At 44.9% G+C, this 15,666-nt stretch overlaps 2 protein-coding genes across 2 annotated transcripts in view; both read left to right on the top strand.

Moving 5' to 3' along the window:
- The window catches only part of ACY3 (aminoacylase 3), a 322,364-nt gene that overhangs the window by 40,295 nt on the left and 266,403 nt on the right, over window positions 1–15,666 (top strand). The window lies entirely within an intron of this gene.
- CORO1B (coronin 1B) lies at window positions 371–15,328 on the top strand. Its single transcript, XM_081952037.1, has 11 exons — window positions 371–1,113; window positions 3,728–3,930; window positions 4,196–4,318; window positions 5,317–5,446; window positions 5,572–5,753; window positions 9,185–9,304; window positions 10,445–10,549; window positions 11,320–11,465; window positions 11,614–11,671; window positions 13,293–13,574; window positions 14,424–15,328. Exons 2-11 carry the CDS (start codon window positions 3,730–3,732, stop codon window positions 14,550–14,552), a joined length of 1,476 nt encoding a protein of 491 aa, XP_081808163.1. The 5' UTR covers window positions 371–1,113; window positions 3,728–3,729; the 3' UTR covers window positions 14,553–15,328.

The following is a 15,666-nucleotide window of genomic DNA, read 5'->3' as shown; positions in this document are numbered from 1 at the left end:
TCTGGACTTCAACTCCCAGAATTCCCCAGCCAGCTGGCTGGGGAATTCTGGGAGTTGAAGTCCAGACATCTTCAAGTTGCCAAGGTTGAAAAACACTGGTTTAGCTGATTTACTTCTAGCCCCTTCCAACTCTTCTTGCAATTCTAATTATTCACATTTTCGACCCCTCCCTGCTTGACAATCGATTCATTTGCACTAGCCTTTTTTCAGAGTTGGCAGCTTTGAAGTCTTGTGGACTTCAACTCCCAGAATTCCCCAGCCTGCAGGGGAATTCCGGGAGTTGAACTCCACCCATCTTAAAAGTTGCCAAATTTGAAAAGGCGCTGATTGACACCGTAAGAGCAGCTGTGTAAAGAGCCGTAACAAATCCCAGCCCAGCGGAAGCCATCAGCTTGAAAGAGCTGAAAGCCAGACGCCAGGCTGCAGCTCGTAGACCCCAAACGAGGGGAGCGCCCCCCCCACCCCCAGGATGCTATTTAATAAGGCTTGCGGATGCGCGCCCGCCTCCCACTGAAAGAGGGACAGCTGCGCGTAGAAAGCGATCGCGGAGAAAAGTATTGGGGAGTGGGAATACGGCGCCCTTCCCTTCAAGAACGAATTGCAGCTAGGGACAAACGGGAAGGGAAAAGGAGGCGCTTTCTTCCTCTAAAGGAGTTCCCACGACCACTGGGATCCTGCCTCTGAATCCCGGCTGCCAGCCCGGACCTCTCCCCTCCGGGGGTTGCCCTGGCGTACCCCGCCGCAGTCTTCGAATTGCAGGCCGACCCAGCGGCAGATCCTTCCCCGAGCGAGTTTGCTGCGGGAGCTCCAGCAAGCAGCGGTCGCTCGCTCGCTCGGCTGCTTACTCCCTCGTCGGGCTTTCTCCCCTCCGCGCCGCCTCCTGAGCCGAAGGAGATTCTCCTCCGTGTTTTTAGGCCACTCCTGCCGCAAAGCGGGTTAAAAAAAAAACCTAAAACCTCGGTGCTTGGGAAGCGAGCTTCCTCCGCCTCCTGGGTCATTTCCTGTAGGCACTGAGAGGCCGGCCCACTCCGGGCCTTCCGTACCTCCCTTCGCTTGCACCGCCCTGGGCTGTGCGCAAGGGAGAGGCTGCTCCGGTTCCGTTCCTCCAAGCCGGTGAGTGGAGGTGGGCGACCGCGTCCTGAGCGCGCTGATGGGGGTGGGAGGTGGGGGTGGACGGGGGGCCCTCGAGCTTTTTCCCGGGCCCGAAGGTCGGAAGGCAGGCTGCCAAAAAAACCACACTCCCTTCGTTTTCCCCGCCTCCGGACTGGGCAGCAGTAACACCGCCCTGGCTTCTCTCTTGCCTTTTTTTCTTTCCTCCCCCTCCGGTGCTCGGGAATTGAAGGTGGCGGCCAGCTTCAGATTGAACTTGGCTTTAAACGCCGAGGGGCGGTGGCTGCCTTGCTTGTAAACGCGGCTCGCCTTCAGCTGGTCGCGCCGGTTGCCAGGAAATGGGAAAAGGCTTTCGCATACGGCTGGAGACCCCTTTGGCGTTTTTGCTGTTTACGAGGCTGGTCTCTGACGCGCTGAGAGTAGAAACCTCCCTGCGGGTTGCTCTCTTTCTACCTCTCCCTTAACTCCCCCCCCCATTTTTTATATATATTTTTTGCTGGGGTTGCAAGAAAAGTTTTGCTTTGCTTAGATTTCCCCCTCCCTTCCTCTTTGGTCCAACTGGAGTCTTCCTTGCATATTTTTCCCCCTTGCACATCCGGTTGCTCCAGTGGAGGAATTGAACTGGGACTCTGATTTGCAGGAAAACAGTTCCTCTCTCTTTTTCTCTCTGTCCCCCTCCTTTCCCACTTCCCTTTACGTTTCTACACCTCCCCCCCCCTCCAGGAAGGTTCTAGAATCTAGATGTACGCGTCTGGCCACCTAATATGGGTTTGGTTTTATGTATGTGTATGCCTGCTCCTGGTGACTGCCTGGACAAGTCTCTGCAGTTTTCTTATCAACATTTTCAGGTGTGGCTTGTCTTGCCGCCTTGTTAGGGCTGAGAATCACCTTCGGGACCATGGCAAGACTAGAATTCAACATCTCCCAGTTTCTAGCCTGGTGTCTTTAGCCACATCACAAAAGTGCCTCTCCTACTGTATTAGATGGGGGTCAATTTTATACCCCTGTTTCCCCTCCAAATTCTCCAGGATGTGCACAAGAATTTATATGATTGCCTACTCTTAAATCTGATCTGCTAGGAGTTTCTAAAAGAGGTGTGCTTCTCTTGGTTGCCATGAAAATAAGGGGGATCCCTCTTGATGAAAAGAATGGAAAGCAGGTGCACCCCACTGAGTAATCTTAGCTCACCTCCCCAGAAGTCATTCAGTGCATGCTGAAATTAGACTCTGAATAACTGAATGGATTGTATTGCTCTTGTTGGAACTTCATTTGCTCCCCTCTACCCTGAAAAAGTTCTGTTTGAGGTGTAGCTTGATTTCTGACGTTGACCAGATCTGGTATTTGGGGCAACCTCCCAGTTTGCTTTCTATGTTTTATAGATTTAAAGATTAAGGCTTTGTAGTGGTGCAGGTAAATCCATTTGTCTTTCGTCTCTAGTTTGTTGTTGTTAGTTGCGAAGTCATGTCCAACCCATCGCGACCCCATGGACAATGTTCCTCCAGGCCTTCCTGTCCTCTACCATCCATTTAAGCTCATGCCTACTGCTTCGGTGACTCCATCCAGCCCCTCATTCTCTGTCGTCCCCTTCTTCTTTTGGGTTTCTAGTTAGAAGGCACCAAATGGGCTTTCTGGTGAACTTTCTCTGGGTTAGATCTTACTTAATGCCATCTGATTATTCTAGTTCTGCTTTACAGGTGGTCCTTGACTTACAATCATTTGTTTAGTAACTGAAACCACAAAGGCACTGAAAAAGCAACTTAGAACTGATCCTTGTTCTCACAACCATTGCAACATGCCCACAGTCACCTGATCAAAATTTGGGTGCTTGGCAACTGGCATGTATTTATGATGGTTGCAGGGTCCCAGGTTCATGTGATTGCCATTTGCAATCTTTCCATCTGGCTTCCGACAAGCAAAATCAGTGGGGGAAGCCAGATTTGCTCATTGATAACATGTTGCACTTAATAACTGCCGTGATTCACTTAACAGTTGTAGCAAAAAAGTCATAAAACCAGGCATGGCTCACTTAAAGAATTGCCTTGCTTAGCAACAGAGGTTCTGGTCGGAATTGTGATAATAAGTCAAAAACTACCTGTATTTAGTTTCTGATGTTTTATCATGTCTCTCTTTTAAAGATGGGGACAGTGTGGAACTGCTTTTTATTTTTTCTCAAATGAATAGGATAATGAAGTCAGTCTTCCAATTTACATAGTGTAATTTTTAGGAGATGCTTATGCTCTGGATCTGCGGTGTCAAACTGGCAGCCCGCCGGCCAGATGCATCACACACAGGCCACGCCCACCCCAGCTCCACGAATGGGAAAAACATCATGAAACATGACAGCAACGTGACACAGCGAGTTGGACACCCGTGCTCTGGATGAAACTAAGAATGAAACTGGTGGTTACTTCTTCCTTTGTGTGCAGTTCTGCTCTTCATTAGGATCACCATTGGCCTGGCCCAGTCCCCTTAAAAGTCAAATATTGGCTGGCTGATTTTATTGGCCGAGATGCTCTTGAAGTTGCAAGACATCCAACTAGGCAGCAGTCATAAGTGAATTCCTGGGCTATATTTGTGTGTGCATCCTTTCTCTGACTTTTGCTCCATCTCTTTCCAGTCATGTCCTTTCGTAAGGTTGTGCGTCAGAGCAAATTCCGCCACGTCTTTGGACAGCCTGTCAAGAATGACCAGTGCTACGATGACATCCGGGTTTCGCGAGTCACCTGGGACAGTACCTTTTGTGCTGTCAACCCCAAGTTTGTGGCAGTGATTGTCGAGGCCAGTGGAGGGGGGGCCTTTATGGTGCTCCCGCTACAAAAGGTGAAGGATGGGATCAAGGTGGAAAAAGGAGGGGGGGGAGGAGAAACAGAAAACTGTTATAAAAATGCTCATTGTCTCTTATGTTTCTCGCATCTTTGTATTAAGGGAGCCACCTCTTATAGACAATTTGGGGTGGAAGAGAGGGATTATGGAAGAGACTTGATATTGGGAAAAGATTGAGACAGAGAATGGGACTCCAGTTTGCAACAAGATTGTGAGAGACCTGAACTGTATGTCAACTCTTATCTCCTTTATTTCCCCCCAGACAGGGCGCATTGATAAGTCTTACCCTACCGTGTGTGGGCACACTGGACCAGTTTTGGACATAGATTGGTGTCCGCATAATGATCAGATCATTGCCAGTGGTTCTGAGGATTGCACTGTTATGGTGAGACGGAAATGGGGAACGTGTGTATGGAGGGAGGGTGCGACACCCAGGAGCAGGGCCTTCTCTGTGATGGGCCCAGCCCTTTGGAATGACCTCCCCCTCGACATTAGGATTACCTCCGATCTCCGCTCCTTCCGTTCAAAACTCAAGACCCACCTTTTTCAATTATCTGGCCTGGCTCAAGCATAGTTCCATCTTATTCCTCCTGACAGTCTTTTTAAATTAGTAATTTTAAACTGGGGTATTTTAAATTTCTAATTTCATTATTATTATTTTATGTATTGTAAATGTTGTTACCTCCTCCGTGTAATGTAATATATATGTGTGTTTTTATTTATTGTACACCGCCCCGAGTCCCTTGTGGAGAGGGAGCGGCTAACAAATCAAATAAATTGAATTGAAATTGAATTGCAATAAAATGGTCTCTTCAGTGGCCCTGCCTCCAGATATATCTTAAAGCTGAGGCAATTGCAATCAATCTTGTATGTGAGAAGTTTTCCTCACAGCTGGGGAGGTGTGAGCAACGTCAAGGATAGAAGAACAAGATTTCTAGCAGTGGGGAGGGAGGCAGAATCCAGTGTTCCACATGCTTCTTATTTCTGCAAAGGCAGAATAAATTATGCAAAATAAAGCATAGGTGAATATTTCCCTTACATGAAACAGGACTGGCAGTCTTTTGCTGGCAGAGCTAACAGTTCTTCATTTGACGGAGGTTGAAAGCTGCAGGGTGGGTGGAGCCATATTATACTCAGAGCAGAGTTTAATTTAGGGGAGGTTTTTTTTTCCTTTGCTTTTAAAATGTGAGGTGCTGTTCTTAGGCTTGATGTAATAGGAGGTGGATAATACTATGCAGGGCATGAGGAGGATAGGGTTTTCCAAAATGAATTCTTACGGGTGTTGGATGCTGTTAGGGAGAAGGGGAGGTTGTGCTTGAGGTGTAATATTGGATGAAGCACATGGGAGCACTGCCATTGTATTGCACTGTTTGTTCTCTTCAGGTATGGCAGATCCCGGAGAATGGCCTCACGGTGCCTCTGACCGAACCAGTGGTGGTTCTAGAAGGACACTCAAAACGTGTGGGCATCATCACATGGCATCCGACTGCTCGCAATATCCTTCTGAGTGCAGGTACCACCAGGAAAGGGGGCAGCAAAGTGGAGAGGTTTCTGCTTGCAAGCAGGATGATGTTGAAAAATTGTGAGCTGTCTGAAAAAGGACACAACAAACCATTTAGTTGTTCCTTTCTATTCCAGGCTGTGATAATGTGATTATTGTGTGGAATGTGGGCACCGCGGAAGAGCTTTACTACCTTGACAATCTGCATCCGGACATCATTTATAATGTCTGCTGGAACCGGGATGGCAGCCTGTTCTGTTCAGCTTGTAAGGACAAAAGTGTGCGCATCATTGATCCACGCCGTGGGCAAGTTATAGCTGTAAGTCTGACACTCTTTGAGTTCTTGGTTACATTGTCCCATTCATGAAGTGGTGCATGATTTGAGAGTTCCATCGGTGTCACAATTAGTTTTGTGGCATTGTGACAAGCCAGTCTGATCTTGGGAATTCAAAGGGACTATTTTTATATTTTAGAGCAGCGATGGCGAACCTTTTTTTGGCTCGCGTGCCATAAGTGGGGGGAGCGCAGGGGGTCGTGTGCAGGCGTGCCGCACCCATAATGCAATGTGCGCCCACCCAGTGCGCATGCGCACACTACAGGCGCAACCCCCCATTTTTTCCATGCTTTTTTCGCCCTCCCCAGGCTCCAGAGGCTTTATAGGAGCCTGGAGAGGGCGAAAACAGCCTCCCCCGCCCTCCCGGAAGCCCTCCAGAGGCTTCAGGGACCTTCAGGACGCTTCCCTGAAGCCCCCGGAGCAGTCAAAATGAACCTCCGAGCAAACCGGAAGTCCGTTCCCGAACTTCCGATTTGCCCATAGGGCTGGTTTTTTGTGCTCTGGAGGCTTCAGGGAAGCTCATGAAGCCTCCGGAGGGCCTCCGGGGGGGGGGAGCTCTTTTCGCCCTCCCCAGGCTCCTATAAAGCCCTGGAGCCTGGGGAGGGCGAAAAATGGCTTTAAAAAAGGGTGAACTCAGCTGGCCAGCGTGCGCATGCGCGCTGCCCAGCTGACAGGGCAGCGCCTCGCGTGCCCTGACAAATGGCTCCCCGTGCCACCTGTCGCATGCGTGCCATAGGTTCGCCATCACTGTTTTAGAGTGTTGAGATAGATTCCCCATTTTCTTATCTGCACTGCCTTTTCTGTGTTTTATTACTTCAAGTTCCATGCTTTAACCTGGTTATTAAATCGTATCTGTGAACTAACTTGGACTGTCCTTAGTTTGCAGTAAGGCGACTGCAGATCTACAGAATTACAAAACAATTTGCAATGTTTATTGATATAAAATGACACATTGGTGGGTATTCAGAGTAGTATCCTATAATGTTCATTTTAATGCATGACAGGGTTCACTTTGTTTTTAGTTTTCCTTAGATGTCTGTGTTTGCAGAACTATAATCCTACCACGGGAACTGAAAGAATGTAATGTGGAATGTGCTTGAGGCAGAGGTGCTCTCTTAAGGCAAATGGAAATTTTGCAACTGGTAGTCCGATTTTGTAACTTTGTTTTCAGCAGAATAAATGATGCCTGCGTGCAAAAAAATTTTAAATGAAACTGTCAGCAAGAAATCTGGACAGTGTCACCAGTGCTGGGCTGTGTCAGCCAAGCCAAAATTGAAGTTGAAGTATCTATGTGCAACTCCTGTTGCTAGTGATAAACGATGACAAACTTTGGGGATGAGGAAGGGCCTTTCTTTACCCCCCCCTCCCTTGAGTCAATGATGCAAATAGATTGAAGGTACCCCTTTCACTATAATGAACTCAGGCTATCTTATGATTTAATAACGTGGGGGAAGGGGGTGGTTTAAATGAGATGGGGATGATGGCTTAGGGAAGGTACCAGTGATGGTGGCATAAATATTGTCTTTCGAGTACAAGACCTGGTAGAGATTTAATTATACAATTATCTCTGTGTAGTAGAGTTATAATATCTTAGTCCCAGAAAATTGTTGAAGAATGCATTATTACTGCAAATGCTGGGATACAAAGTGGCTTAGTTGGTCTTGGCTCTAGGTTCCCTTGTTTACTTTCCTGTCAGCCCTATCCAAATGCTTTTAGCTCCTAAAGCGAGAGACAAGGTTTTATTTTTTTTAGAAAGTTGCAATCTAGCAGCTGAGATTTGCAAAAGAGTGGAGTAGAAAAATAAATCATATAAAGTATTCTGTTCTTTAGATCTATGGACAGTTCATCAAAAATAGGAAAGGCAAAAAATTAGAAAATGTTTTGATTGCCACCCAGTGTTTTTTTTCTGTATAACTACATGTTTGTTTATGCTTTCTAAATTTCTGCTAACTTTTAAAATTGAAAATACAATAAAAACCCTATTGTACAAAATATAAAGGTGTTTTCTCAGTGCAGTTTGAGCATCAGTTAGAAATGTTTTCCCTTCTCAGGTTGTGCTTCTTAAATATGACTACTCATTTATGGTGGAAATCGAATTTTCAATTACTATGTAAAAATTACCTCCAGAGCAGATAATTTAATGAACAGGGTTTTACATTTTTATTAACAGCTAATATAACATAGATCTGAGCTACTGGACCTTTCTTTCTGCATTAATAGTCCCTGTTGCTCACAGGTTGTTGGTTCCCCCCCACAATTTTTAGAAATGGTGGTTATGCTAATAAACTTAACAATTAATATATATATATATATATATAATAGCAGGTTAAAATGTTCTTCAGTCCAAAACTATGTTCATAAAATCAGCACAATTTAAGAGAACAAAGACAGTAACAATAACAAAATCCTAAATTTCACTTATGTATCAGTTTCCCCGGTGCTTGTTGTTAGAAATTATGTATTCTCTTTTTTGTGAAAGAACGGCAAATTAAGTTGTGGGATGTTAAATGTTAAAAATAATCTTCTTTTGAAAAACAAATTTAATATAAAATTCAACGTGGAAAAGATTCCTAGATTAGAATTCCATATATGGTCTTGTAACACATCTGAAATTTGAATTTCTTCTGCAAGGTTTCAACATCTAAGGATAATATTTTTTAGATTAGGGAGAAATTATTGTACAGTAATCTCTCATCCTGATATATAATAATTATCAATAATTGCATATTATTTATATTATCCTAAACTGATATATTTTAATATTTTGAACTAAATATTACCTTGAAATTGTGATTTAATTTTTATAATTCTTATAATTCTATTTCCTCTTTTGTTTGTCTTTCTGTTTTTCTTCTGGGTTATGTTTCTAAGTATTTAGAGAGCAAGAAAGAGATTTTAAAAAATATTGATGGAGTCAAATTATATTTCTTAGATGTCAGCAAGGAGGTTTAGTAATTGCCTGATTAGTTTTGAAGCGAGAAGAGGGACAGAAGAAGCTTCTTTTTCCTGCAGGATGCCATGCTTTTAACACCTTGGGTTCTTTGCTCAGAAGCAAATTAAAAATGAGGCCTTTGCTGTTCTTAACTTCTCATCAGAAAAACTGGCCTCCCAGCTTAATCTAGCCTGTTCCTAGGCAACCTTCGGAGGAAACACTTGGATTTGGCTATACGTTTGACTTTCATTAGAATGGGGACAAATGGAAAGGTAGGGCAGAGATGAAGAAATTATATGCTTCTATACCTGCAACAATGTTAAGTCGTCTTCAGGTTGAGTTTAAATCTTGATGACTGGTAGTAGAGCTTAGTCTGGATTCAGTTTGAGAGATGTCTGAACAGAGCTGGCAGGGAGAATTTCTATTGTCTATTGTGAAACCTGCCTGCTTTCTCTAACCTGACCCTTTCCCTCTTACCCCCCAGGAGAGGGAGAAGGCCCATGAAGGAGCACGGCCAATGCGAGCCATTTTCCTGGCTGATGGGAAGATCTTTACAACAGGCTTCAGCCGTATGAGTGAAAGGCAGCTGGCTCTCTGGGACCCAGTGAGTGGGAAGGCGGATGGAGTGGGGTGCAACTGGGTGGGGAGGAAGACTCCGATAGAAGAGACGCCCTTATCAGTTCCAAGAGCCTGAGCAGCAGCCTCCTCTTCCCTTCCCATTCTGAAGGTTGCTTTGTTCTCAAATGGGTATTGCTGTTAAGTTGTTCTGACCCAGGCTTCACAAAATCACGAAGCAGGCTCCTTGTCCCGACAAAACCCCTTTTTATTAAGCTAATGTGGATTCCTCTCATTCACATCCAGCAAAGTCCTAGCAAACAGTCTTTCAAAGGTGAATTTACAACCACAGACCTTATGAGGCTTAGAGAGCTCCCAGGCTGATATCTTCCAAATGCAATGCTGTACAAGAAAATAATTGGCACGGAGTCTCTGATAGCCACGAACAAATCTTCACACTAATTAATCGAACTAATTGTCTCCTGCAAACTCCACTCCCCTTTCGCTCCTCTTTATTCCCTGTGGGAGGGGCCATTCACTGTTCACTTGTGGCTTTACTCCCGAGTTGGCCCTTGTTCCTTAACTGTTCCATTCTCCTGGCAGCTCTGTGCATGCACACATCAGGAACAGCCCCCAGCTGTTCTTCTGCCCCACTGATCTCTGACTCTGAAGGCAGCTGATAACTGTCGGACGGCCCTGGCCCCTAGAGCCCTCATCAGAGCCTTCCCCAGGCTCCAGGACTGGCCCCTGTTCCTCCCCAACCTCCTCACTGTCTGAGTCTGCCACCAGTTCTGCTGGCCACTGGCGGGCCATAAGATAAGTTTGGTTCCACAAGAGAACTCCCTGTGACTATATCTTGAAGGAAATGAACAGAATCCTGCCCCATCTTCTACAATCATATCACTGCCCTGCACTATCCCCACAATGTGAAGGTAGTATATGAGGAAGGATGAAGATTCTACTACAATTAAAAAGCCTGGGTGAGAATATTCTCCTCCTCAAGCAATTCTCTGACACAGTAGACAGTAACCTTCCCAAACCAGCCTGGAGTTCATCTCTCTTATTCCCAACCAGCAAGGAAATAGGCAACAACTAAGTCAAACCTTACACAAAAGGGGCAAATATGGAGGTAACCACCTGAAAGAGGTTATAATATGCCTTTGTGCTTTCTTGTTTCTGTCGATTTCAGGAAAACCTTGAAGAACCTATGGCATTGCAGGAACTGGATTCAAGCAATGGGGCCCTTCTGCCCTTCTACGACCCTGACACCAACGTTATCTACGTCTGTGGCAAAGTAGGCTTTCTTACTTTGTTTGTATATGTAGGCGTATGCATGATGGTGCCTGATTGAGATAGAATATCCTTTCCACTATATTGTATGTGTTATCTTCACAGATAGCATGATTCCTCAATTAATTGGTATAGACTCTTCTATCAAAATTACACGGGAGTCTGCTGAGGATCTAATAGTTTCCCTTCCTGTTGTAGCTTGTCTTGTAATTCAGTATTAATATTGCAAAGTAATAAGACTCTCCAATTGTTACTAAATAAAATTAGGCCCATGTTTTTGTGTTCTATGTCTCTGACACCTGGGAATTCTGGGTGTAACTCTTGTCAGTTGAATTACATCAGCAATTGACCACATTGTCTAGGAATGATGAGAGGAAGTGACCTTTGTTATCTGGAGGGCAATCCTCATGTTGAAGACATCCAGTCAAAGCGTACAAAAACAGGCCATATTTTGGCGCTTTCAAATAATCGGATCAGGTCTACCTCTTTTCCCTTAATCTACTCACTGATATTATCCTTAAGGATATTATCAGTGAGTAGATGATCTATTGATCAAACTCTTTCATATTTTGCTAGGCACAGTGCACCCATGTAATGGCAGACTATTAAACAGTGTAATTGGCTGACTCACAAACAGTATATGGGACTTCATCTCAGATGTGTTATGGGTCAGGGCTAACTTTCTCAATGATAATTTTCTAATGTATTTTTCTGCCATTCAAAGAGTGGCAATTCTGTCATAATGTATCGTGCTATCTTTTCTGGCCTTTCCAGGGAGATTCTAGCATCCGGTATTTTGAGATCACAGCAGAAGCACCATACATCCACTTCCTGAACACATTTACTAGCAAAGAACCACAACGGGGCATGGGTTGGATGCCTAAGCCGGGTCTGGATGTCAACAAGTGTGAGATTGCCAGGTAATCGGATTAAATTGTTAATAGGAAGGTATAGGGAAGCGAATGGCAAGAAAGCAGATAGGCAATCAAAGTGTGGCATGAATTATTCTCATAGTTTTTAAAGCTCTGGGCTGATTAACTCAATTGTCCCTTCTTTCTGTTGTCATAGATTTTACAAACTCCATGAGCGCAAGTGTGAACCCATTATTATGACAGTGCCAAGGAAGGTGGGTACTTCATAATAGCAATAGCGCTTAGATTTATATACCGCTTTATAGTGCTTCACAGCCCTCTCTAAGCAGTTTACAGAGTCAGCATATTGCCCCTGACAATCTGGGTCCTAATTTTACTCACCTCAGAAGGATGGAAGGCTAAGTCAATTTTGAGCCTGGAGAGATTGGAACTGCCAAATTGCAGGCAGCCGGCAGACAGCAGAAGTAGCCTGCAGTACTGCACTCGTAACTACTGCACCACTGCAGCTCATGAGAAGACATTAGCCTGCTTTTCATTAGAAGGGATTCCTGGTTCATCTTCCTTCCCTGCTCTTCATCAGTAGGCAGGCAAGCAGTTGCAGTTTAGCATCTGACCTATTTGCCTAATGTTAGAATTAAAGGCCTATATTAGAATTAAAATGCAATACTAGAACCATAATCTGGAAGAAAGAAGATCCTGCCACTGCAACTCGCTATTAGGATCTTGCTAAGAAGTATCCTAGTACTGTATCCCCACCAATGTTGTGTTAAAAGACAAAACGGATTACAAATTATAAAATGTCAGGAATAATTTAGCTGCCACTTTTTTCCCTCAGATCTTGGCTTCTGTTGCTCTGCGTTAATTTGTAATTGTATTGACTTAATAATACTAGCCAGTGATCTAGTATGTTAATGAATGAGTTTCAGTTCCAATTATATCTGTCATTTTTACAACGCTCGGTAAGGTAGGCCAGTTCCAATCTTATTTCAACCATGAGTCTCTTGCAAATTAATTTAAGGTTACAGTTGTGCTAAGATTTAAACTAGGGTCTTTGAATTGACAGTTTATAGAACAACTATATAGTATCCAACTACTCCTTGACAGGATTTGTCTCAATTGCTGTATTCTGTTGCTATTGAAGCTCTCTGTTTAAAAGATTCATGGCAGTTTAGAGCGGGGAGGGGTGTGTGTGTGTGTGTGTGTGTGTTTCAATGCACACATCTGTTTTCATTCATACTTTTCATCTCTTTGGAGTGATACAATTCTGAGAAACATATCTAAGCTTTCCTGGCTTTCTTTCACCTCGGTGTGACAATTCCTTTTCCTTTCAGTCACATACTTCCTTCATTGAAATGAAACATTATGCTCTGAATGTGATTTTGAAATGTTTCAAGAGAGTTTATCTTTATTCAGAAATGTAAAGAAAAATGTTAAAACAGAATCAGAATGGATCAGCTCAAAGCTTATTTTCCTCTACTACCTACAATCCCTTTGGTGAAGGGATTGATTCTAGAGATCTTCCCCTCTACTATTGTGTAAGCTGTGCAAGAATATAATACGTTTGGGTTAAGAGAAGTGTTTCTTATTTAAAAGCAGATCCACAAACACTGAGGCATTAAGGTGTTTCTTTCTCAGTTCTGTGCCCGTTATCTCTCGGACTGGCTTTTTGTGATTTCTCAGGCAGAATGTGGGTATTACCACATGAAACAATGTTCACATTTTGGGCTCTGTATGTTTGTGAAACAGTATGCCTCAGCCACAGTCTCCTTCTCCATGTTCAGTCTCAGCTAAATATACCCTGATAACTCAATTTAGGACTCTGTTCCAGTGCTCTCCGTCCATGTCATGGAAGCTAATGCTGTCCTCTCTTTGCAGTCAGATCTGTTCCAAGATGACTTGTACCCAGACACAGCTGGGCCGGAAGCTGCCATGGAAGCAGAAGAATGGATGGCAGGGAAGACAGCACCCCCCATCTTAATCTCACTGCGTGAAGCCTATGTACCCACCAAACAGCGGGATCTCAAGGTCAACCGAAGAAGCTTGTTGCCTGAGGGTCGCCCGACGGCCCCCTCCAACACTGGGCTGAGTGCCACACCCTCCAGTGCCATGACTCCTGCCGCTGCCACATCTGCTCTTAGTGTTACTGCTTCCAGTGGGGTAGGTATTATGCTGTTGCTTGTGGCAAATGGGGATTCCGAGAGAGAGAGGGGCTGGATGGGTGGGGTTGGAGTTTCCCACACATGATTACAGGGAGTTGAGCTGGGGAGAGCAGGAGTTTTTGGAGGAAGAACCAAACAATGGATGGATGGGACTTTGTTATAATCATAGACCAAAACCAACCATAAGGAGGCCAGAATAGACTTGTAAGGTGTTGTAGAGTAGCACTGAATGTCTGCTTCATCTTGGGACTTTGTTCCCCCTCCCCCCCCCCTCCCTACATGCAGAAAAGCAAGCTTCCGGCTCTTCACAGCTTTGAGAAGTATCAGCATACTTCTCGATTTAAGAAAGGCTGTGTAGGGTTCTTGGGTTAGAATATGAGTCTGCACAGATCTCCTTGTTGCTCAAAATAATGACCCTTTAATTTTTTGCAACCAACCTTGTAAACCAGGCTCTTAGAAACATTGATGCAGCCACATATGTTGAGCCTGCTGGCTGGAGAATTCTGGCAGTTAAAGTCCATACATCTTAAAACCACAAAAGTTGAGAAACACCCGTGTAGAAGATTTATTCATTTGGAACAGTAACAATGATCATCTTCTTTATTGTGACCCCCATATGATCAGGATAGGGTTGTGCAAATGTGTTGATCAGGCTTGAAAATGTGGGTCAGATTTGCTTTCCTCACCTTTTCCTGCACCAGATTGTGTCCTATATTTGCTGTCTGTTCCAGGAATGTGAGTGAGTGGTTGGTTTGAGCTGAGCCATTAGAATTCTGGGGCTCTTAAGGGCAAAAAGATGGATAATATGATGAAATAATGAACGAACAACTTTTTTCCCCATTTGCAGGAAGGGAGGCAGCTTACTGAAGAGGTGTTGCGTGAAGTGGCATCCCTGCGGGCGCTTGTGGCTGCACAGGGAGAGCGCATTGCACGGCTAGAGTTGCAGCTAAGCCGCATTGAGAATGGTGATGTCTAGTGGGCCTTGCTTCCCCCCCCCCCCAAACCCAAGAGAACCTGACCAACATGGAGGATCTCACTTACTTCCCCTCCCTTTGATCTGCCAGTAATCCCTTCACATTGCCACCTCCTGCCCTGTGGGGTGAGACAGGGGCTTGCCCTCTCTTGCTGCTACTGGGAATGTTTCTTGGGCTTTGTCTCGGACCAAATCTCCTCTTCCTCTCATTTCTGCACCCCATATTATCCAAGGGGCCATATGCTAGTGCCCTAACCATTGCTCCTTTGCCTTATTCTGGTCAGGGTCCTATTTCCTGTCCCATTCCCATGGATGGGGCCGGCCTAGATATCACCCAGGGAGATTATTGGGGCTGTCTTGACAGCTTGGCCTGGCCTGCCTGTACCCTCCCACTGAGAATAAGGCTGAGGTTCTCTTATGAGTCTCTCACGGCAAGTGTGTATGTGCGGGGTGGGAGGGGGGAGCTTATTGGAAGCCTGGGCGACCTATGAGTCAGTGCCGAGGTGGGATGCCTTTCCTCAGATAGGACCATTGAAATCCCATTGAGGAGTTTTCTGCTTCCTTGTCTGAACTTTTTGCAATGAGAACATGGAGAGATGTCCAGTTAGGGCCTGGCTGTGAAAGAAGCCTGCCTTCTGGTCACAGTCCTCGGGCTACTGTCTCTGGAACTGCTCCTCTTTCTGTCTTCCAAAACACAGTGAGGATGGAACAGGGGAAATAAACTGTTCGGGGTTGATATCTATATTTTCATTCCAAATAAAAGTCTTTATAGAACCAGAGCTCTGTGCAGCTTATTATTGTGGGCCTCTCTGACTTGGAGTGACTTCAAGGCCAACTCTTTTCCAGAATGTCAGCTGGCCTTCTTCGGACTACTGATGGAAATTTCCTTCACCCTCCAGTAACCTGGGAAAACAATTGTATCCCTGCAGTAATCCCTGCTATAAACTTGGCTATAAAGAGAGTGCCTTCCCGCTTCCCCCATAAGGAGATGGATCTGCTTCCTTCAGTCATAGAATATTTTGCTTGACATCTTTATGGGACATCTATCTGCCCCACGTTGAACACATGAGGAATTCAAATGGGAGAATGTAATAAATAATTGCCTAAATTTTTAACA

This window comes from Natrix helvetica (assembly GCF_964273705.1).
Source record: "Natrix helvetica genome assembly, chromosome: 1".
Classification (NCBI taxonomy): domain Eukaryota; kingdom Metazoa; phylum Chordata; class Lepidosauria; order Squamata; family Natricidae; genus Natrix; species Natrix helvetica.
Note: the sequence above shows the minus strand (reverse complement) of the source record. Positions and strands in the feature narration are given on the sequence as shown.